The sequence below is a fragment of the Epinephelus fuscoguttatus genome, linkage group LG1, assembly GCF_011397635.1.
Source record: "Epinephelus fuscoguttatus linkage group LG1, E.fuscoguttatus.final_Chr_v1".
NCBI classification, from domain to species: Eukaryota; Metazoa; Chordata; class Actinopteri; order Perciformes; family Serranidae; genus Epinephelus; species Epinephelus fuscoguttatus.
In genome coordinates, this window is record NC_064752.1 from 26,291,802 (window position 1) to 26,313,199 (window position 21,398).

The 21,398-nt window shown below is 39.1% G+C and overlaps 3 protein-coding genes across 3 annotated transcripts; 2 read left to right on the forward strand and 1 right to left on the reverse strand.

Annotated features, from left to right (window-relative positions):
* The first annotated feature begins 1,073 nt into the window (after positions 1–1,073).
* On the forward strand, positions 1,074–4,339 carry LOC125895787 (cytokine-inducible SH2-containing protein-like). Its single transcript, XM_049587898.1, has 3 exons — positions 1,074–1,385; positions 2,347–2,503; positions 2,708–4,339. Exons 2-3 carry the CDS (start codon positions 2,365–2,367, stop codon positions 3,211–3,213), a joined length of 645 nt encoding a protein of 214 aa, XP_049443855.1. The 5' UTR covers positions 1,074–1,385; positions 2,347–2,364; the 3' UTR covers positions 3,214–4,339.
* A 1,842-nt stretch (positions 4,340–6,181) lies between these two features.
* On the forward strand, positions 6,182–12,197 carry LOC125895812 (transforming protein RhoA). The gene is made up of 5 exons (XM_049587943.1): positions 6,182–6,296; positions 7,272–7,429; positions 9,521–9,641; positions 11,237–11,367; positions 11,451–12,197. Exons 2-5 carry the CDS (start codon positions 7,274–7,276, stop codon positions 11,622–11,624), a joined length of 582 nt encoding a protein of 193 aa, XP_049443900.1. The 5' UTR covers positions 6,182–6,296; positions 7,272–7,273; the 3' UTR covers positions 11,625–12,197.
* A 1,184-nt stretch (positions 12,198–13,381) lies between these two features.
* Positions 13,382–20,442, reverse strand: LOC125895804 (transmembrane protein 43). The gene is made up of 12 exons (XM_049587931.1): positions 20,310–20,442; positions 18,644–18,784; positions 18,363–18,497; positions 16,935–17,029; positions 16,796–16,845; positions 16,610–16,679; positions 16,444–16,514; positions 16,232–16,359; positions 16,060–16,134; positions 15,098–15,199; positions 14,809–14,926; positions 13,382–14,719 (listed from the first exon to the last, which is right to left on the reverse strand). The coding sequence occupies exons 1-12, from the start codon at positions 20,325–20,327 to the stop codon at positions 14,517–14,519; spliced, it is 1,206 nt and encodes a 401-aa protein (XP_049443888.1). The 5' UTR covers positions 20,328–20,442; the 3' UTR covers positions 13,382–14,516.
* Positions 20,443–21,398: the final 956 nt, after the last annotated feature.

Here is a 21,398-nt window from a genome sequence, read left to right on the forward strand (position 1 = left end):
CTGTATTCCCACTGGACACAAATGCAACATTAAACAAATTACTGCCGGTAGCTGCATCAATACACACAGAGGTAAGTCAAACAGTGCCGGAAGTAAGGATTTTGGCCTTCAAAATAAAAAGTTGAAGACAGGCAATTGAAACAATAAAATTATATTAAAAACTACAAACAGTCATATTTAATTCTGGACTAAATTAAAGCAGTAAATCATAGGCCTAATTTGTGTGGAGGCCTGAAGTGTTAAATTTGAAGTGAATTAATAGTCTACTCATATGAATAAATACAGACTTACGCAGTCTGTTGCCAGTTTATTAGGTACACCTAGATAATGTACAGCAAAAACTATGTGAAAGTGGAATTCATTGCGGGACTGTGTGTTAGGCTCAAAGCATGGTTGACTGCATTAGTTTTACTCAGGTGTAACTGAGTGTGTACATCTAAACCATATAACCGTGAAATTACAATTGACATGGCCCGAATGAAAAATAAAAGTGAATTTAGCAAGCATTGTTTTAATTTTTTTTTCACCCCATTATTAAGAAATGTTTTATCCTGCTTCTTTGGACAGTAGCCAAGCTTATCACCAGTTTTTTTAGAATTAGTATTATTATTATTATTATTATTTTTAATTGCAGCATTTTAATTTTTGTTTATTTTTATTTATTTATTATTTCTTGTTTATTTCAAAGGTATAATGTAAAGCGAGATATAACAGTGAATTCCAAATAACTAAATAACTTCTCAAGACACAAAATTTTGCAGTGGGTTGGGTTTCAATTGAGAGTTTGGACTCATGACCTCATTTATAGCAAAGAATAATTCACATTTACAAAGTTTTAAATGAGTCATTACTCACAGCAGAAAGAGCTTGTCTGTCTGCTCCATTTTTCCAATAAACTGTCATCCTGTGTTATAAAAAGCACTTCACAGAATTGCCACTTGAGCAAAATTACAACATCTTATTTTGAAAGGATTGCAGGAAGTGGTGTGTGTTGTCAATGTGTGCATTGATAGAGCTGCTGGCAGCCGCTTGTCTGTCACTGCGGGCGCTGAAACACAAAACCTTTCTTGGAAACAGATTCCTGGAACCGCCGTCAGTCCAAACTGAACTGAGCTGTTTTCTGTCCTGCACTTCACTGAATATAGAGCACACACACCTCACACTCTCATTTGCAGCTCAACACCGACAGCACACACAGGGATTTTATTTATTCTCATTTTTTTTCCTACAACAGATGATAACAAGGAATATTCCTCTCTTTTTTCGCCATCATCTGAGACTGATTTATTAATGATTTACTGAGAGGCTGCTGGATTATTCACTGGACTGTGTTTTAAATTGTTCATCAAACTGGACTGGATCCTTATGATTATCTTTGATTTGAGGTAAGATTATTTTAAACGAATGACAGACATATTTGTGCATGTTTAAAGTCTGTTTTTGTGCACGAGTTGCATTGTGCACATATAGGCTACATGATGTAACTGCCTAATGAAGTGTAAGCCTTCAGCTTTTATAGACCAAGTTATTTTTAATTCTGTGTTGTGTGTGTGTTTTGGTGGATTAGGGTTGTTTGTTACCAGCAGATTTATTTGTTTTGTTTTAGTTTATTGGTTTTGTAACTAAGTAGGCTACATTTATTTAAGTACTGCGCTAATGTACAGTTTCGATGTACTTGTACTTTTCTTGAGTATTTCCAGTTTCTGCTACTGTATATTTCTACTTTACTATGATTCCTTTTACCCCGCTGCATTTACTTGATTACTTTAGTTACTAGTTACTTTACATATTCCAATTAAAAACACCAAATATGATCAACAAATAAATTATAGTGTATTATTATAGATAAAGATAAGACCTTTTTGTCCCTTGGTAAAATACATGAGCTACCAGAGAGAATATCTTGTAAATAAAATAAAATAAAATAAAATAAATCACTTTTACCATCTTGCACATTTCAGCATTGTACATAATAATGCATCAGCAGAATAGTTCAGTGATATAATGTATATTATTTTAATATGGAACATTCTGAATAAAGAGTGCTATTAGTTTTGTACTTAAAGTACTTTAACATTTGAATGCAGGACTTTTAATAGAGTATTTCTTCACTGTGGTACTTTTAGTCAAGTAAAAATACTTGAGTACATCTTCCACCTTGGTGATTGGTTGGTTTTGTGCTTTTTAGCTCATTTTTGACAAAGGCAACCAAAACATATATTTAACATCTCCAATATAAAATGCTCAGGACTTGCTTTACTGAACAGAGTAAAATAATACAATATAAGCTTGCACAATTTTTTTTTGTTCATAACCCAACACTGTGTGGGTCATGTATGTTAACAGGACTACTGTCAGTCAGAAATGGTTGCCCGGGCAGTGACCATTTTCCATCATGAGGATCGGGGAGCTTCATGCCACCCTCATCCTGCTCCTCCACCCTGTGACCCAGCAGAGGACCTCCGCTGCATCACCACCACCTTCCAGTATCTACAGACCTCAGGTACACCAGCAATCTGATATGGTAGACATTTGGGGAGGGGTGATATGTGCACTGAACATAGCTTTGCATAATTGATATTGTGGGAAAATTTTAGGAATCAAACCTAACACCACCCCCAGTAACACCACTCGTATGGCTACATTCATCAAAACTACATTCGTGTAAAAATAAAACCTGATACCCAATCCATGTGTCTGATCCCAGGCTGGTACTGGGGCTCCATCTCAGCGAGTGAAGCTCGGGAAGCTCTCCTAAAAAAGTCTGAAGGCACATTTCTGGTGCGGGACAGCAGTCATCCTCAGTACATGCTGGCCCTGTCAGTTAAGACCCGCTGTGGACCCACCAGTGTACGCATAGAGTACAGCAGGGGCTCTTTCTGGCTGGACTCCATCTCCCCGGGCCTGCCTCACCTGCAGTCCTTCCCAGATGTTCTCAGCCTCGTACAGCATTACACGGCCTCGGGCCACACGCCGCAGGGCCAGTCGTCTGATGACATCCACCACCAAACAAAGCCTGACGCTGCCAAGCACACGGCTAAAGACAGCGGAGTGCCTCTGAAGCTGATGCACCCCCTGCACAAACCAGAGGCCTTCCCCTCTCTGCAGCACCTGACGCGCCTCACCATCAACAGACACACAAACTGTGCCGACCAGCTGCCACTCCCAAAGCCTCTGCTGCGCTTCCTGCAGGACTACCCTTTCCACATATGAGGGTCTCTGTCCCTCTGGTGCAGGACACAGAGACAGGAACGTGGGTCAGGGTCACACTCCATGACCACACACTGTGAATCTGGGACAGTTTGACACCCCGGGCAACAGTGAAAGGCCCAGAGGGAGAGCACTGACATGAATGAGCTCAGTCTTACTACAGTGCTGCTGTTGTTCTCCAGAATAATATATTTTATTATTTTCATACGTCTGTCCCAGCTGTTGTAAACTGATTTTATTTCTACAATGCCAATGTGTGATTTTTTTTTTTGTCTTTACTTGCCCCACCAGTAAGAAGAAAGTCACAGAGGTTTGTGCATGTTTCAGACTGGTGGTCCCAATTGTTTTTTTCCATAAGACAGCCCAGAATTATCAATAATATATCAGTGAAATGAGCAGCGACTGCAGTAAGGGGTTGGTTATCTCTACTGGAACAACCAAGCAAGAGATAGCATCAGAAATAATTTGGGTTTTTGTCTGTTTTCTTTGCATTGGAGCTCATTCTGCTGGACCTGAGGTTTGCAAAGAGTGCTTAACAAAGCAATGTTTATTCACTCGTCATGAAATCAATGAACCTGATGAACCATGGCTGAACCAACCGTGATGTCATGTGACACTTTTGGGCACTACTATAGCCATCGCACAAACTCTTAAACATGACTTTTCACCCCTTTTTTTGGTTTGTTTTATTGCCATCCTGATACAGAGTGTGTTTTGATCATTATTCTGCTTGGAGCTAATGACTCTTTTTCTCTCTGCATGTCTGGGTTTTATTACAGTCAGATCCAATCACACTTGATACACTGATGAGACGTGTAGTTACCAATATTATCAGCTGACACATGACATGCAAACTGGAGGGCCAGAGGTGGGTGACAAGTTCTTTTAAAAGATATGACAGGGTTAAGTGCGTATTTTGTATTTCTTTAATGTGCAGAATCCTTTTTTTTTAATCACAGATCTTCTTACAACATTCATTACCAGCATTAACATGAAAAGCTGTTTGTGCAATCGCTGTTGTTAGCTGTTAAAGGACATCTGTTTACAGACTGCTGGTTTTATTCTCAGAAGAGGATCATACATGCCTGTGGATTTCAGAGAAATAAACCTCAGAAATGTTTTCTCTCTCTTTTTTTTCATAGTGCATCTTTTTTTTCACTGATGAAAGACTTGCCACATGAACATACAGATGAATGTGAGGTATTAGTATTACTGTTTTCATGGAAACACGCCTGAGTTGGTTTTCCACGAGGTGGAACTGAGCAGTGCTGAGAAAGCCTCTTATCAGGATTAGAGTAAGAGCTGCAGTTATAAATACACTGCTGCACCCACTGAGAACTGACTATCTCTCTATGTCTGTCTGAACCTATTAGTCTGAAACATTTCATTAATTTTTCAGTCCGTAGTTAAATGATGGGCATCATCATAACACTTTTCTCATTACAATCTCTGTCAGGTTCATGACAGCACAGATGTTTCTGACCTGCGGTGAATATTATCCCTGTTAGGTGTCTAATTGAACAACTGACAGAGGATCAGCGCCTGTGCCACATTAATGTGTGTCCCCACATACACAAAGTAGTTCCCACTTTATGTAAATAAGCAACACCACAGTGTAAAGTCTTGTCAGTAAAGCTAACTTAAAGTAATAAATGTAAATGTGCTTATGATGCAACAGCATGTTTCAGACTGTTATATTATCATATATATCATATGATTTGATTATAATTATAGATGTGTCAATGTGTACACAGCATTTAATGTGCCTGAGGTGGAGCTAATTTAAACTTTTGTACACATTGCTGGGTAGTGTAACCTACAACAATGCAACATATTTTAAAAGCTCAGTTTATGATTTCCCTCAAAAAATTGGAGAAGAGGTAACATAAAATGGAAATGCTCAAGTCACTAACTGGGCAAGTGGGCAAAACCCCCCAGGGATCTACACTTTTGGGGGCCCTGCAAGCCCCAGGCTCACTGCACATCAGCTGGATTGTGGTCATTTTATTAGCTGCAGTTAAATGTGTTAAATATTTTGCACCACTACAGCGCAATGTCAACCAAAATGGCTCCTGCATGCTCGGACTTGGAAAAGCTAAAGCACAATATCCACTAACATGATAAGAGCATTAAACTGGATCTTGCTTTATTACTTCATTTTGAAACTACAGTGTCCAAATCTATTTTCAAAACCGTCATTGTTTTTGTTGATACACGTCTTTTTTGACACGATACATTTTGACTTGTCACAGTAGGAGCAGCACTGGTGTAAATGATAAAAATGATTGCTGGTATGTACGGTGGCTTTCTTTCCCTCTAGGGACAATAAAGTTTATTCTACTTTTCTGTCACACTATGATGACTTTCAGGGACACTTAAACTGAGTGAGAGCTTTTTCTACTGTGAAAAGTGAAAATACCTGCTGTGAAAAAGCCTTTTGTGCTTACATGGTGCATATTCCTAAATTAATTAGTGTTCAATAACAATAAGTTACCAAACAGGAAACCAGGGGCCATGTATGTAGCCTCCAGCTTTGTTCCAGGAAAAATGTACACAGTTCAAAGAGAAGAGAAGAAACAAGGAACAGCTAGTTTTTGCCCTGGGGCCCCAAAGCAGGTAACACACACACTGTGTTTATGTACAGTGCTGCTGTATGTTTCCTTCCACCACTGCATAGGGGCCACTGCAGGACTGCATTTTTCAATTGCTCTGCAGACAGGGGTTGTAATCATGTAAGACAAAACACATAACATTATTTAACATCATGTGCTGGATCATGGAACAACTATGAATCATAGCCACTACTGCTACTACCATGACTAATAGTATTAACATTTATAATAATAACCACAATAATAAAAGTAACAATTACCCAAAAAATGAGTACAATAATAATAATAATTTATTGCATATATAAAGTATCATTTTTGAAATGTTTGTACAATAGTGTATTGTTATCCCCTCCCCACCCCCTCACTTCCCTCCTGTTAATCCTCCAGCAGCAGCAGCGCAGTCAGGGAGCAGCGACGGAGGCCAACAAAGCACAACTTGGAAACCATCTGGATAGATTTTAAACCAATCACTGGGTGAGCATGTTATATTCACAAGTAAAGCTGAGTTGCAGCACCTCATTGGCATGTTTTATTGTCAGTAATATGGTTATATGTATATTTTTTAACCTATATTTTCCTCCGATGCCGACGCTAGCCACCTAGCTAACGGACCCAGAGTCGCTTTGACTTCCGTTATGCTAAGCTAAGCCTGTTTAGCTAGCTAGCCGTACCGGTACAAAGGAAAAAGCGAGGTTCAGCTGAACGGTTATAGTTTTAAAAAAAAAATAAAAACGGTGGTATTAAATGTATTATAACATAAATGTCGCACATGTGTCCCGTACTACCTTTGAATAATGTTAGAAAGATGTAAACTTAGCGCATTAGCCACATCCGGCTAACGCTGGCTGGTTAGCTACAGTAACGCTAGCTAGCGTCAAATCTTTTGTAAACAGAACCTCCTTGCTAAGTGAAATCTAGGTCAGCCTACAGTAAAATGACTCACAATGGTACCAGCTATCAAGACTTTGACATAAATGTAGCCAATGGTCTAATCTAGATGTGGGACAAACGTTTAGGTAAAATAATTTGTCAAGTTATCCCGGGGTGGGTCAGAAACACAGTAGCGGAAATGTATCATCATGGGAGAGCGCTGCTAGTCTGACTTAAAATTCAGCCTTAAATCAACATAAGAGGCATGTTCGCTAAAGTTTTTATGCAGTTCACATGTTCGTCATTGTGTCAGACTTAGTGTAGAACTGACGGACCATCATAAACAGCCGTGATGTTGATGCTGCCGCAGAAAGTTAAAAAGTTAGCCCGGGGTGTTGGTTTCAGACTGGTTTGGCAATGTGTCAACACAACTGAAGGTTAGTGGCTGCTCATCGCTCCTCACAGGCGTGGAGGTACAAGTTGCATAATGCCTGAATGCAATAAAATGGACGTCCCTGTTGTTGTAGATAAAGTGTTCTCGTGTTGTAACCTTTGCTGTTTTCTGTCCCCTGCCTGCAGCTATGGCAGCAATCAGGAAAAAGCTGGTCATAGTGGGAGATGGAGCCTGTGGGAAGACCTGTCTGCTCATTGTGTTCAGTAAGGACCAGTTTCCTGAGGTCTATGTGCCCACTGTGTTTGAGAACTACGTTGCTGACATTGAAGTCGATAGCAAACAGGTACGAAGAACTTTTCCCTTCTCACATTTAAGACTAGAATCAGCATTATGTAACTTAAAACAACAGGGTTATGGTGCTGGTTGTATTTACTTTCCACTCCCTCTCACCAGCAATCCAACAGGATGTGATGCAATTTGAAGTGAGGCGTTGATTGATTCAAATAAAATTAACTTGTCTTGAGGGCTTGGATTGATGAAAAGCTTGTTAAGTATTTAACAAAGCATGTGTTAGTCTTAATAACAGCTCTTGCTCAAGTTAGGTTCTTAAACTGTCAAATAATATGGTCCCTCTGTGTGGTGTTAAAGGTCCAGTGTGTAGGGTTTAGAGGGATATACTGGTAGAAATGGAACAAGGGCTGGGCAGTATGTGTATACCATACTGATATAAGAATATCAAAATATCATCTAAAATTTTGGATATTGTAAGTGTTGTCTTGTCCTGGTTTTAAAGGCTTTATTACAGTTAATTGATATAATTTTCTGAACTTACCAGACTGTTGTAGCTGTTCTATTATTTGTCTTTACCCACTTAGTCATTATATCCACATTATTGATGATCATTTATCAAACATCTAATTATGTAGTCAACCCTTCAATCATGTTGCAATATTGATATTAAAGTATTTGGTCAAAAATAGGATGTCACTCTGCCCTAAATGGAATATAATATTAATAACTATGTTTCCATTAGTTTATAATCTGCTGAAAATAAGAATCATGTTTTCATTACCTTAGAATGAGCTGTTTATATCTACATACAGAGCAGGTCCTCTTCCACAGAGTCTGCCATGTTTTTTTGTAGTAGCCCAGAGTAGACAAACCAAACACTGGCTATACTTAGGGACATTCTTGTTTTCGCATCAGCCATCGCAGTTCTCCTACATGATTGGCACACAGAAGAAGTTTCAGTTTGTTGCAATCTGCAAACTCACTGCAGGAAGCCACTAAATCCTATACATTGGACCTTTTTATTGAAAAAAACAAAACATGTTTGAATCATACAAATTAATCAGTTTGGCTCTCTCAGGTGTGTCTAAAAACACTTCTACTTAATATATATTTTATTTAGTTGGTGCCTGAATTCAAGATTGTGAAACTTACCATATGTACTTTGAAATACCATAAAAAAAAATCCTCAGTGTTATGAAAAAGTAGTCTAATAGTGTCCAAGGTATTTACACCACTCTCTAGTAACATTTCCACAATAATGCATGTGATTTAAGAGATGTAAAATTTCCCTCCGTGGGGAAAGAAAAGGGGAAAAATTTCTATATCTAAAACAATGGTAACCACATTTTATTTTAAACCAAAATATTCACCATTACTTAATTAAAACAGCAAACAATCGTTGTATTTATTGCTGCTTTAGGAAAATGAAACCTGTTTCATAATGAAAACGCCCTCTTCTAAAAATGGCATGAATGTTTTTTTGTTTTGTTTTGTACCCAACAGTTGCAAAAAAAAAAAAAAAAGAAAAAAAAAAACCCGTGAAAGAACTGCGGCCAGCCCCATGACCTGAGAAATTCACTTATCTAAACTATGAGAGAGAAAGCGCATGTGCATGTGTTAATGGAAGTAGAGCAGATTTGGGAAGGGCCCATGCACCAGATCCTTCCAGCGGCCCTCCATTTCTGTGGGTGCGGCTGAGTCAGGACTTTATAAAAAAGTAGCAGTCAGGTGCCCGGCAGTAAGGAACAGCACACATCTAAGAAGAAGCTACAAAAATTACAGACACAGTACTGGAAAAAAGGCAGTACAGCGAGACACAACACCAAGTGGACAGAGCTCATTCCAAGACTAGAGTGAATCTGGGGCTGGCTTTTACTTTCGATGGCGATACGGTTTACAAACAATAACCAACAATTCCTGCATACCTTAAAGTAGTTTCATGCAAAATAGTTACTGAGTCAATTTAAATTGGATGTTTTCTTTTTTTTTATGCGCACCAAATCAGTAGCAGTGTCATACAAGAGTATTTCTGAATTCAGGATATTGGTTTGCACTCATTAGGTCTGTATAATGTCAAATGTCTGTAGGACCCTGAACAGGGTTTGGCTTCATGTGGCTGATGTCTTGTTAACTCTTCTGGCAGGTCGAGTTAGCGCTCTGGGATACAGCAGGTCAAGAAGACTATGACAGACTGCGTCCACTCTCCTATCCAGACACTGATGTCATTCTCATGTGCTTTTCCATCGACAGCCCTGACAGTCTTGGTAAGCTGAAACAAAGAGCTCACGCTACATGTTAGTGTTTGTGGTACATTTTTCTTTTTTTACACAGAAATTTCATCTGAGTGCCAGCAAAGGTTTTGAGAAAATATGATGTAGAAATAAAGCACAGTTCTTATGTAGTTTGTGAACTGGTATTGTAAGTTGTATTATGACATTTAGTAGAGCAGTAGATAGACCAGTTTGAGATTGAACAAAAGCTCTAAATAGGTCATGTTAAGAACCAGCTGCAAACCAAAAAGTTAAACATGCAAATTTATTGGACATGGGGAAGTATATTAGCACACTCCTGTGGTGATTATGCCAGTCTTTTGCTCACCTATGTACATCTAAGGGTGTTGTTTAAAAGTCTTAAGATGTCTTAAATTCAATTTTAGAAATGATAAGCTGTAAAAGTCATTGAATAGTCTTAAATTTGTATTTGTGAGGTTGTAAATTCCACAAACATTAAATCTAATTTTAATCTAGCCATCTTTTTAAATTTCTTTTTGTCAAAAGGAGTCAATCAATCAATCAATCAATCAATTTTATTTATAAAACCCAATATCACAAATCACAGTTTGCCTCACAGGGCTTTACAGCATACAACATCCCTGTGTCCTCCTTATGACCCTCACAGCGGATAAGGAAAAACTCCCCAAAAATCCCCTTTAAAGGGGAAAAAACGGTAGAAGCCTCAGGAAGAGCAACTGAGGAGGGATCCCTCTTCCAGGACGACAGACGTGCAATAGATGTCGTACAGAACAGATCAAGATGATAAATTAACAGTAATCCGTATGACACAATGAGACAGAAAGGGAGACAGAGAGAGATGCAGGACAGACGGTAATGACAGTAGCTTACAACAACATTAATTAAAGTAATAATATTATAATTCTGGCTATTTTGGTACAATAGGTTGACAGTATATATTAATATCTGATAGTGTACATATGTGACAATAATCATATGTGTTTAATAACAGTAGAAGTATGACTAATGATAACAGCAGCAGGAGTCAAGCTCTTTTGTATGAAAGTCCACATTTCTGATTTTACAAATCTTTAAACCCGCAACTAAACCTAATCCTGTCTTTTTACTTAATACCTGTTGGCAAAATGTAGACTAACCTAACTCACTGTACTAACCATATTCCTACTTAAAGCTTACCTTTGAAAGGGACCACATATATACTAGTCTCGCGTGACCAGCCTCCCTTACTTTGGAATCGGGGTCTGGGGACATTCGTCTTTCGTTTAGTAACAGAAATGGGCAGGGATATCCAGACCACGTGACAGCGTTGCCATAGGTACGGCACTTACCTGCAATACTTGATTAAGAAAAAGATTTGTCCAGAAATCAGTCTTAAATTTGGTTAAAATTTGATCTTGAAATGGCCTAAAAAGCATTAAATTTAAGTGTCTGGTTCCTGTAGACACTCTGTGTACACCACAATTACGCACACACAGATACATTAAAAAGACAACTATGGCATTAGGAAATTTGTAACCTGTGCAACATATTTAACCCTCATCTCTCTGACATGCACCCTGAAGCTGTGTCTGTGTTCTAACAATGGCTTCTTTTGTCCCCTTGTTTAGAGAACATCCCTGAGAAGTGGACTCCTGAGGTGAAACACTTCTGCCCTAATGTTCCCATTATACTAGTGGGAAATAAAAAGGACCTGCGTAACGATGAGCACACCCGGAGGGAGCTTGCCAAAATGAAGCAGGTAAAGAAAATTAAACAAACAACTAAACAGTCTCCTTGTGATGAATGCCTGTTTCCTAAATCGTCTTCTGACCTTTTCTTCAGGAGCCTGTGAAACCAGAGGATGGACGGGACATGGCTAACAGGATCGGTGCCTTTGGATACATGGAGTGCTCTGCAAAAACAAAGGATGGCGTGAGGGAAGTGTTCGAGATGGCCACCAGGGCTGCACTACAGGCCAGGCGGGGAAAGAAGAGCAGTAAATGTGTCCTACTGTAAGGAGGACTGCTTCCTACAGGGGGAAAGAAGAAGAAGGAGCATTAGGTCAAACCTACCCCCCACCCCCCACCCCCAAACACACCCACACAAAAGACTGTTCTCCCCAGTTTTTACTAAAGGTGTAATGCTTTTACTTTTTTTGTCTTAAGCAAAAGTAGTCAGGTTCTGTCAGTATTCAATTTTGAGGTTATGGAAAATACTTTTTTGTACTTTAACATGAGTAAATTTGCCATAATGAAACCTCCTTTATCAACATGTAATCTGAGAGGTCAGCCAGGGGACCCGCTGTGTCGTACCTGCCAACTACAGTTAAGTGCTTAAGCCCTGCCTGCTGATCTGAGGAATGTTTCCACAGCCAACTAGGGTGAAGTACCTGTACACTGTGACCCATTCTCCTTTAATTATTTCAACAAACGGATGCACACATGAAGTCGGAATTTGTTTGTGTGCTTCAGATACCAATCCTACGTGCATTATGACCACGTGCACAATATGAGACTGGAAACTCATTTTGTTAAAACGCAAATGGAAACTTAGTGTTTTGTGTAATAAATTACTTTGTAAGAATCTTGATCATTTGCATCACTTATCAGCTGATACCCACTGAGTCCTGCTTCGATACAGAATGAACATATTAAGCAGGATTCAGACAAAATGTTTGAGAGGATAAAACTTTTTCAATATGCACAGCCAGTTAGACATTGGCCTCTTTGCATATGCCTCTAAGTCACTATATAGATTTATTTCAGAGTTGGGGTCAGGGCCATGTGTTAGCCACAGGGCAATGTAGATGAACACAAGCTGATCTTTGGTGATCTCATCAGTACAGCCTGACAAATATAGGATTTTTTTAAGGTTATATTATTTAAAAGTACAAACATCTTATTAATCTTCTTTGTCAACATAACCATTCCTTCAGCTGGTTTAAGGTGTACTATGCAGGAATTGTCAGTTAGTTTGTAACAGTATTGCCAGAGAAAGTGAAAGCTAACCCCGTCTTCACTTTTGTTCACTATATTTGCGTTCCTTCTGCAGTGTGTCCTTGATTTTTTTTTGTGGCTTCCTCTTGGGTTTGTGCTTCTTACGCTCTGGCACCTGGGGTCTCATTTATAAAACAGTGCGTAGGATCCATACTAAAAATGTATGTACGGCTAAATGCCAAAAAATATTCACCTGTTTCTACAATCAGGCTTCCACCTCACCATCTGTGTCGCCAGTTGTCCAAAATGTTCGTAAGCATTGGTCAAGTTTCTACCATTAAGTCTGTTTTTATACATCATAACTTTTGCGTGGAAGTGGGGTACACCTCTTTCAGGCCTCATTTTGTGCGTGTGTGTATAAATGAGACCTCTGGTCACGGTGTTTTTTTTTTATAAAGTCCTGAACTCACCTGTGTGCAGTGCCCAGGGACATTCTGAACACCACAAAGTAAGAAAATACAGGCAGAGGGCAGAGTCTCTGCAGATAAATAAACTGCCACACACCTCTAGTGGGTCATAAGTGATAAGGAGAGGTTACTTCTACGAGTGTAGACTTCACGGTATTTCACAATTATTATTATTAGGTACAATAATGGAAACAGATCATTTTGTTTTTTTGGTTGACCAAATGCTTTATTATTGAAAACTTTAAACTATTTAAATATAAGTATGTGTAAAAAGACTGGAGGACAGGAGATATGAACACACACAGGTGGGATTCTCTGTCTGATTGCATCTTCTTTTTCAATACTGTGGATAAGCAAATGTACTTGGCCCAAAAAAAAAAAAAAAAAAGATTGTCATACATCATCCTAATCCACTGCAACCCTTCTTCCAGGCCATCTTAACTCCCACCCCAACAGGAAACACAAAACAAGTGCTTTATTTAAGATACATGCATACACACAAAACAACAAAATTCTGCTCTTTGGCATTTTACCAAAATTGGTATTTTTGTCTAGACAAAGCACTGACATTCATACATTCATCATTTCCCAAGTGAAAACTGATTATTTGTAAATATTAACACTTCACCTCTAGTTGTTTGGATGACACCAGCAATGTAAATTATGAAAATGTGACACAGTTTCCTCAAGTGTTGCAGATAAGGAGAAAATGTGGTATGTGAAGATGACTTGTGTTTTACATTCAGAACACACTCAGTTCATTTGCCAGTTTATTAGGTACACCTAGCTAAAACTAATGTAGTCTGATTAGCACCCTTGCAATAAATCCTCTCATGACGTTTATAATGTTCTTTTTTTCTTGAAACAAATATTTTCTCCACCTCATTTACATCAGTGAGTGTAGACTAAAGAATGTAGTTCAACAGGCCTCCATTGACCATAACACTGAATTAACACTTCTTTATAACATTATAAGCTTTATGAGGGTAGAATTTACAGTAGGGCTGTTACATTAGACTGCATTAGTTAGGTATACCTAATAAACTGGCATCTGAGTATGTTTTGTGGAGGGAGCAACAAGTCTTAAACAATAAAGTAAAACAGACACTACAGTAATCTTACGTTGCTCATTGTGAGCAACAAATATCAAGATGAGGATGTGAGGCGGCGAGGATTATCGTGGTGGATAAACTTTAAGGATACATCTCATAACACCTGCAGCCTGAACGTTAGATTAATACTCTCCAAAATGACAGACTGATGCCCACTAAGTAAAAAAATATTATTTTTAAGCCCCTTCAACTCAGATTTTGGAATAAACCTATCAAAGTACCTATTGGAACAAAACACATTTACCACCATCTGTTTAACCCAGGAAAGTGAGTCCTTTGTGGTTTGTGACCCTGCAGTGGAAAAAATGACTACACAGTGCTGTCTCATTCCTCTGATATACAGCGAGTCTCGGCTGTCATCAGATACTGTTGTGATAATCCTCAGTTTAATAGTCACTCATTCTTCTTGCTTGGAAGCCTTGAGCGGGCCAGAAACACAGGAACCAGAGCGAGTGCCCCCAGAGCCGCAGCCACCAGCGGTCTGTAAAAGAGCCAACCTACTCCGATGGTGAGAAGGGAGAGAGAGCAGGAGACGCACAGGGCGAAGATCTTCAGCCCGACAGACACGAGGTCTCTGAGGAGAGGGACCCAGTCCACTGTAGACACACACAGAGTTTTATGAATGAGAGATGCAGGGAAAGAAATCCATGTAAGATGTGGTTGCACAGCTGCAGTGAGTGTTTACCCAGTGTGTGGATGATGCGCATGGTCAGTTGAATACTGAGGAACATGAGGAGCCAGCCTGCAGCCCTGAGGCCCCATGTCTTCATACTGTTGTACTGGTGCTCCTTCTCAAAAACCTCCTACAGGAATCAACACAACTGCATCAGCCACCAGAGCCAAAGAGCAAGTGGAGAGGATGTGTTTACTAGACACATATGGGTATAAATATTATAACACACTTCTTTTTCGGCTAAATAATGAACTGACAATAAACCTCACTGTCCAGGAAGTGAAATAAAATCCACACTGACCTGTGCAGAGAGCTCCTCCAGGTACAGGATCTCCAGAGTGTCTCCTGACTTGGTTTTAAAAGCCTTCAGCTGATCCCCGCTCTGCTTGGCCACAACACTGACCTGAAAAACAGTCAGCGCTCATCACAGCGAACAACACCGAGCACTGTAGAAACTAATCATTTCAATTAGGGCTTAAAAGATTAGTCAATAATAGGATTGTCAGAAAGGTAACCTGAAACTAATCTGATCATTGGTTAATTGTTTGTCATTTCTCAAGCAAAAGTACAAAGCGTTCCCTGATTCCAGCTCCTAAAATATGAGGATAAACTTCTTTTTTTAAATCTTATGACAGAGGAGCGGCCATCTTTGGATTTTGTACTGTTGATCAGACAAAACAAGTGATTTGGAGACCCACTGGGCTGAAGGAAAAAGTGATTTTTCACATGAATCATTTCAACACGCTAACCCTATCAGTACTTCCCAAACACATGTATTTTTGCTAAAAAGGTTAAAATATGAAACTACAGCCTGAGCCTGACCACCCGAGTGTGTAGGAGCTCCACTCGACTGGAGTTGAAACGCCTGCGTGTGTCCAGGCATGCTCCTCGGCTGTGCATAAGACTGTCATGAGATGTCATGACCAAATCTTAAGGTTTTGGTGCAAGTGCTTGTGTTTGGGAAGTGCTGAGCGTACCACTGGATAGATGAGACTTGAGTTATACTGCATGAGTTTTGTGAGACTTTGTAAATTGATGTCTTGATATAGTTTTGCTGTTGTTGAAGGTGGTTCCAGTTTACTTAAATTCCTGAAGAATGTTGTAGCATACAAAGTTTTCTTCACAAATTCAACGTAACATGCAGTGACTAACTGACACACAAATGGTCATTTAGTAGGCGAAGCACTCCTTTAAAATCAACAATCAACTGATATGTCATCATGAGTGAAATTTATATTGTGACTGCTCATCTGCAGCACTCACAGTTTGAGCCGGGCCAAAGGGAGATGTCTCGGCACTCAGTCCAGCGAAGGAGAATCTCACACGCACATCTCCTACCTTTTGAAAAAACTGAACTTAATAACTGCACCAATGTGAAACACACAATTCATCACAACCCAGAAGTTTACGTAGGAGTTCACATCATGATGCTAACCTCCGGCCTCCGTGGGTTTTGGGTGTGATAGAAATAATCGTCATCAATGCTGAGAAAAGGATCCAAGTGGAAGGCAGAAAAATCCCTCAGACTCAACGTCTGGAAGTTGTTTATCTGCTCCACCAGGCCTGAGGATGACCAAACAATCAGTCGATTAACATGATTAATCTGTGTAACTTCTGTGTGTAGTGTGCTTATGTCAGTAAAGATACCTTTAGACAGACTGAAAGGTCCGACTCTGACTTCAGGAGCCACGACTGTCACACTCTCAACTGCCATGGCACTAAAATCCAAAGATTAAATTAAAGATGAACTGTAGATAAACACACAAAATGTTGTTTCTAATGCCACAGAACAACCTTTAAAACATTTGAGTACCTCGGGTTCTGGTGACCAATTTCCTTGTCAAAATTCCGGCTGTTGACCAACTCTGATTTCCACTCCGTGTCTAAAGAAAAGAAATCACATTGCTTTAATTCAAATTGCACATCAAAACAATTAATTCAGCTTCAGCCAGAGTCAAGCCCACCATGTTGTTACCAAACACCAACAGAAACAACTCACTGTAGTTGTACGTCGTCTCAGTTTTGGTCTCACCATTCTCTTGGTAGTCCCTGAAATTATCAAAACAGACTCACTTCTGCCGACATTTTTCACATCTGACACAGCTCTGAATGTTGACATGTGCAGACAACACACTCACTTGCTTTCCCGGTACTCCACCCACTGATACATCTCCACCTGCCTCTTCAGCTTCACTGCTTGCACCACCACTCTGTAATTGGGGTCATGGAGGGGCTGCACAGACGCAGGAGCTGATGATTAATCACCTGAGTAAAATTCACTTAAACTAAGTTTAACTAAGAAAATATTTTTCCTGCTGCTAGCTACATGTTATAGAACAGTTTTAATCAAACACAATTGATATGTTTGAAATTTTATCCCGTTCACTGCTTAACCTGTACTAAAGATTTTTAATTTTTTTCATTAGGAGAGGGAAAATACAGATTACTGGCCTAAATTTCCAGATACAAATATTAATTCTGAAGTTTAAACACATGATAACAATATAGTGATTTTTTTTTTTAATTAAACATTTTTGATTAAAAAAAAATCTTAGATTTAGTGATTAAATAATTGTGACCACTGACTAGAGGGACATTTTACACTAAATAAACTTGTCAGTGTCCTCTGGTGGACATATTATGCAATGGAGACACTGGGTGCAAAGCAGTGCACAGCAAAGCTCAACTGTCATCGCTAGTTTCAGATTGTACAAGCAGCAAATTTACTTGAACCCATCTGTGCAACCATGGCCATGTAGGTCTTAAAACGATGTCTTGTCAGGTGCATTGTTGGCATATTGCTATTTTGAAAGTGACTGCACCATTGACCAACAAAAACCTGATCTAGAGTCAATGGTGCGGCATTTTCCTGCACTTTAGGTAGCACATTTTTCAGATAGTAAAATGCACCTCCATAAACGGGTTCATACTCTGCTTGTTGAACACACATTGACGCGCGAACGAGTTGTAGGTGAAATTATCAATGCATAAAATATTTATTACATTCTCTAAAATGTGGACATAGCATAGCAGAGCTGCAAATAGCAGTTAAATACAACCTCTTGTGCCTTACTTTGCACCCAAATTATGTGCCGTTCATCTAGCATAGGTGGAGTTGGACAAACCCTAAACGCACTTGTACTTGCATTATAGATGGTGTGAATAGTGTAGTGTAGTGAATAGTGAATAGAATAATACACTGTAGATTTATTTAATGCACATACAGATGAAATTAGTTGTTTTTGGCTCTAGGTTTTATATCGTCCAAAAAAATAAACCAAAGCAGTAACAATGCTCCTCTACACAGGACAAAACAATGCAATGTTTTGAAATAAATACATTACAAATTTTAGCATAAGAGTACAAAATAAAACCAACTGTGGATTCACGGAGGATGGTCATTAAATTGTAGAGGGATCAAATGTACATAAACAATAAACTTGTGCATTTGTAAGGTGTTGAGTCTGACCCCAGTTGTTTGCTTGTTAATTTTCTAATTAACGCTGAAGTCATTATCAGTGTGTGATTAGACAGAGCAGTCTGACTCAACAGAGAGTACAGTCTACCTGTGCAGTGCGCAGCTGTGCAGACAGATGAACTAAGTGGTTGTTGTTCTGCAAGTCGAGGCTGGAGAAAGGCTCCAACGACACAACCTGAGAAAGACCCTCATTCAGGGAAGATGTTGTTTGCAGAGCCCGTCCCTGAGAACAGGAACAGAAACAGTTACAGAGAGTATGTTACATCAATGCAATAAAACAGAACAATTGACTAGTGCACAAGTGTGCATTGCGGCTTTGATGCGATACACATGAATGCAACTATTTTCCACTGTGTGCGTGTTTCTTACCTCATTGGTGAAGAGAACATAGAATGAGAGGAAAAAGAGTCCGATACCAACAACTGTTCCTCCTGCAGTCTCACTCAATCGCTCCAGGAATCCAGGGTTGGACTGAGAAGATACACGCTTGTGCTGGTGTGGGTCTGAAAACTGAGACAAACATGCAAGAATGACTTCAGCTGAAAACCAAACATGACCACAGTCTCAACATCCAGAAGAAAGATGCATTACATTATTGACTGAGTGTAACATTAAATGAATGACTATTTTCTCAATATTATAAATTGTGGGTTTTTATTTCAGTTCAATTCAATTCAATTTAATTTAGCAGAACTTTGTCCCAAAGGTAATTCTTGTGCCAGAGAATGCTTCTAATTACAGTAACACCAAGTACAGTACCCCGATTTAACGTTCACAACCAGTAAAAACCACAACAACCAGTGGGTTCCCCGGGTCAAGGTCACACACTTGGTCCAGTTTTTTAAACAATGGAGTATTAAATATCTGGCAAAACATACAAATATACAAGACAAGAAATGTTTTCAAGGTGCAAAAGCAAAACCAATACCTAATAGAATAACAATAAGACTAAGACAAGTACAAGAGTTACTAAAAATGAACTAAAATGGCGGAAAAAGCAGACTGCGTTTGATAATCGACATCAAATTGTATATGACATAACACTGAGCAGTAGTATTGCACATGATTTGAGAAAATATTGAACAAGATATTGAAAAGTATTAGTGTACATCATATAAAGTCACGATGAATATTGTTGTCACTGTCCTTTGTTTCAGCTCTATTCCCTACAGACAAGGTAGGAGTTATACAGTTTGATGGCCACAGGTAGAAAAGATCCATGGTGCACCTTGGTGGTCTCGGTCTACAGCTGAATGTACTCTGATATGACTCAAGAGTGGCATGCAGGAGGTGAGAGGTGTTGTCCAGGATCCTGAGTAGTTTGCTCAGCATCCTCCTCTCTGACACCTCCACTACAGGAACAAGTAACAGTGGCAACCCCTGACAGCAACACCAATAGCTTCATATATCTACTTTATAATGTTTGAAAGGATTTGATCCACTAAAAAACGGATAGTAATATTAAAGAATTGCCTTACAGTCACTCTGGTGTAGTTTAACTGACACTGCGTGAAACTGTCAAGAGTCTTGCTTTTCTCACCTGAATCAGTGTGGATGGTGGAGCCAAAGTGGCTGCAGTACTTGTGTTATCTTGCTAATATATATTTACCCATCTTTTGCTTTTGTGAAATGGTGCAACTTCAACTTTAAAACTAGGTTTGTGAAAGTAAAGCACTGAGCTTTGTGTCCCATGTCACATAGCTGTCGTTAGGCGTCAACATCTGACACACCTCTTTGTGCTAATTTTAACCTCAACGAAAAGAAAAGATGTCAGTAAACTGTAATGAAGTGTCGTTAACGTTACATGCCACTCTCAGCAAGTTACTCAAGACATTCAACTATCTGAGGCACCAACGTTAAGTTAACGTTACGAGCTAACGTTTATTGGTTTGAATTAACGTTATAACGTCACTATAACGATAACTAAGGGTGGAAATATGCGGTAGTTTAGGCGCTAACTTTGCAAGCTACGCTAACTAAAAGAACATTTATCATTTATCACGTCACACCAAAGTACTTTAACGTAAACACTTACTGTCTGTGCTGAAGACATCTCTCTGACTTATTCAACTCCGCAGTCAAGCGGCAGGTTAGCTAAAGTTGGAGTTTAGGAAGATGCACAGCGACTGGAAGTTGAAACATCAACGGTACATATCATGACACAGGATGCGCTTTATTTCATATCCGGCGTCGACCGGAACTCACTCGGGTAGGCGGAGTCGGCGTAAGCTATCACAAGTATTTTTCACAACACCGCCCGAGTGCCCCGGCGTGTTTAACAAGCGCAATCCGACCTAGAAGTCGTCTTCTCAAGGCACGATGGGTAACTGAGTTTTTGTGGCAGCTCAGCGTCAGCAGTACAGCAGCAAGCAATGATACTGCAATAACTCCAGAAGCTGCTGTTTGTTTCAATTTGATGTTTGGTAATGTTAAAATTATGCTATCTTTTGTTAATATTGTATTTCAAAATGTGTATTTTAGGAATTAGAATTTAGACTCTGTTGAAAATAGAAAGAAACACAACTAATTTTCAGGATTTATGTTGCTCACATTGAGTGTTTGGATTATTACTTACTTAGTGTGGACATCATTTATAGGCTATATTATGGTTAGCTGTGATGAGAAACAAAGTACAGTGCGTTAATGCAATTTTGAGGTATTTGTTCCAACTTTAATATTTCCACTTTATGATGGTTTTACTAATCCATCACGTTTTGGAGGGAAATATCGCAGTTTTTACTCCATTACATTACTGACAACTATAGTTACGTTACATATTAGATTTTACATTAAAATCCATGGTTAAAGATTAAAACATTTGGGGCCTTTTCACATTTCAGATGTCTATGAGTTGTTATCAGCTCCAACAAAAATACTTTTTTCCACCAAACTTCTCACATGGTTTCATTTAAACAAATATTTGAAGCCCAAGTACAATGAATAACCCAATATTTAACCAAAAAGCAAATATTAAAGAAGAGTTCAGACAAATGAACACATACCTTTGTATTAGAGCTTTATTTTTTCTTCATTCATCTCCCATTAATCATCTCATGGCCCCTCAGATTTATCTTGTGACCCTTTGGACAGCCGTTAACCCTAAATTGGGAGCCACTGGACTAAG

Excerpts from the sequence above, each read along its gene's own strand:
- LOC125895787 (XM_049587898.1), top strand. The coding sequence starts at position 2,365 with ATGGTTGCCCGGGCAGTGACCATTTTCCATCATGAGGATCGGGGAGCT. Across the intron at positions 2,504-2,707 it reads CCAGTATCTACAGACCTCAG|GCTGGTACTGGGGCTCCATC; the intron begins GTACACCAGCAA and ends GTCTGATCCCAG.
- LOC125895812 (XM_049587943.1), top strand. The coding sequence starts at position 7,274 with ATGGCAGCAATCAGGAAAAAGCTGGTCATAGTGGGAGATGGAGCCTGT. Across the intron at positions 9,642-11,236 it reads CGACAGCCCTGACAGTCTTG|AGAACATCCCTGAGAAGTGG; the intron begins GTAAGCTGAAAC and ends CCCCTTGTTTAG. Across the intron at positions 11,368-11,450 it reads AGCTTGCCAAAATGAAGCAG|GAGCCTGTGAAACCAGAGGA; the intron begins GTAAAGAAAATT and ends CCTTTTCTTCAG.
- LOC125895804 (XM_049587931.1), bottom strand. Across the intron at positions 17,030-18,362 it reads CACAGCTGCGCACTGCACAG|CCCCTCCATGACCCCAATTA; the intron begins GTAGACTGTACT and ends GCGTCTGTGCAG. Across the intron at positions 16,680-16,795 it reads TGAGACGACGTACAACTACA|ACACGGAGTGGAAATCAGAG; the intron begins GTGAGTTGTTTC and ends TCTTTTCTTTAG.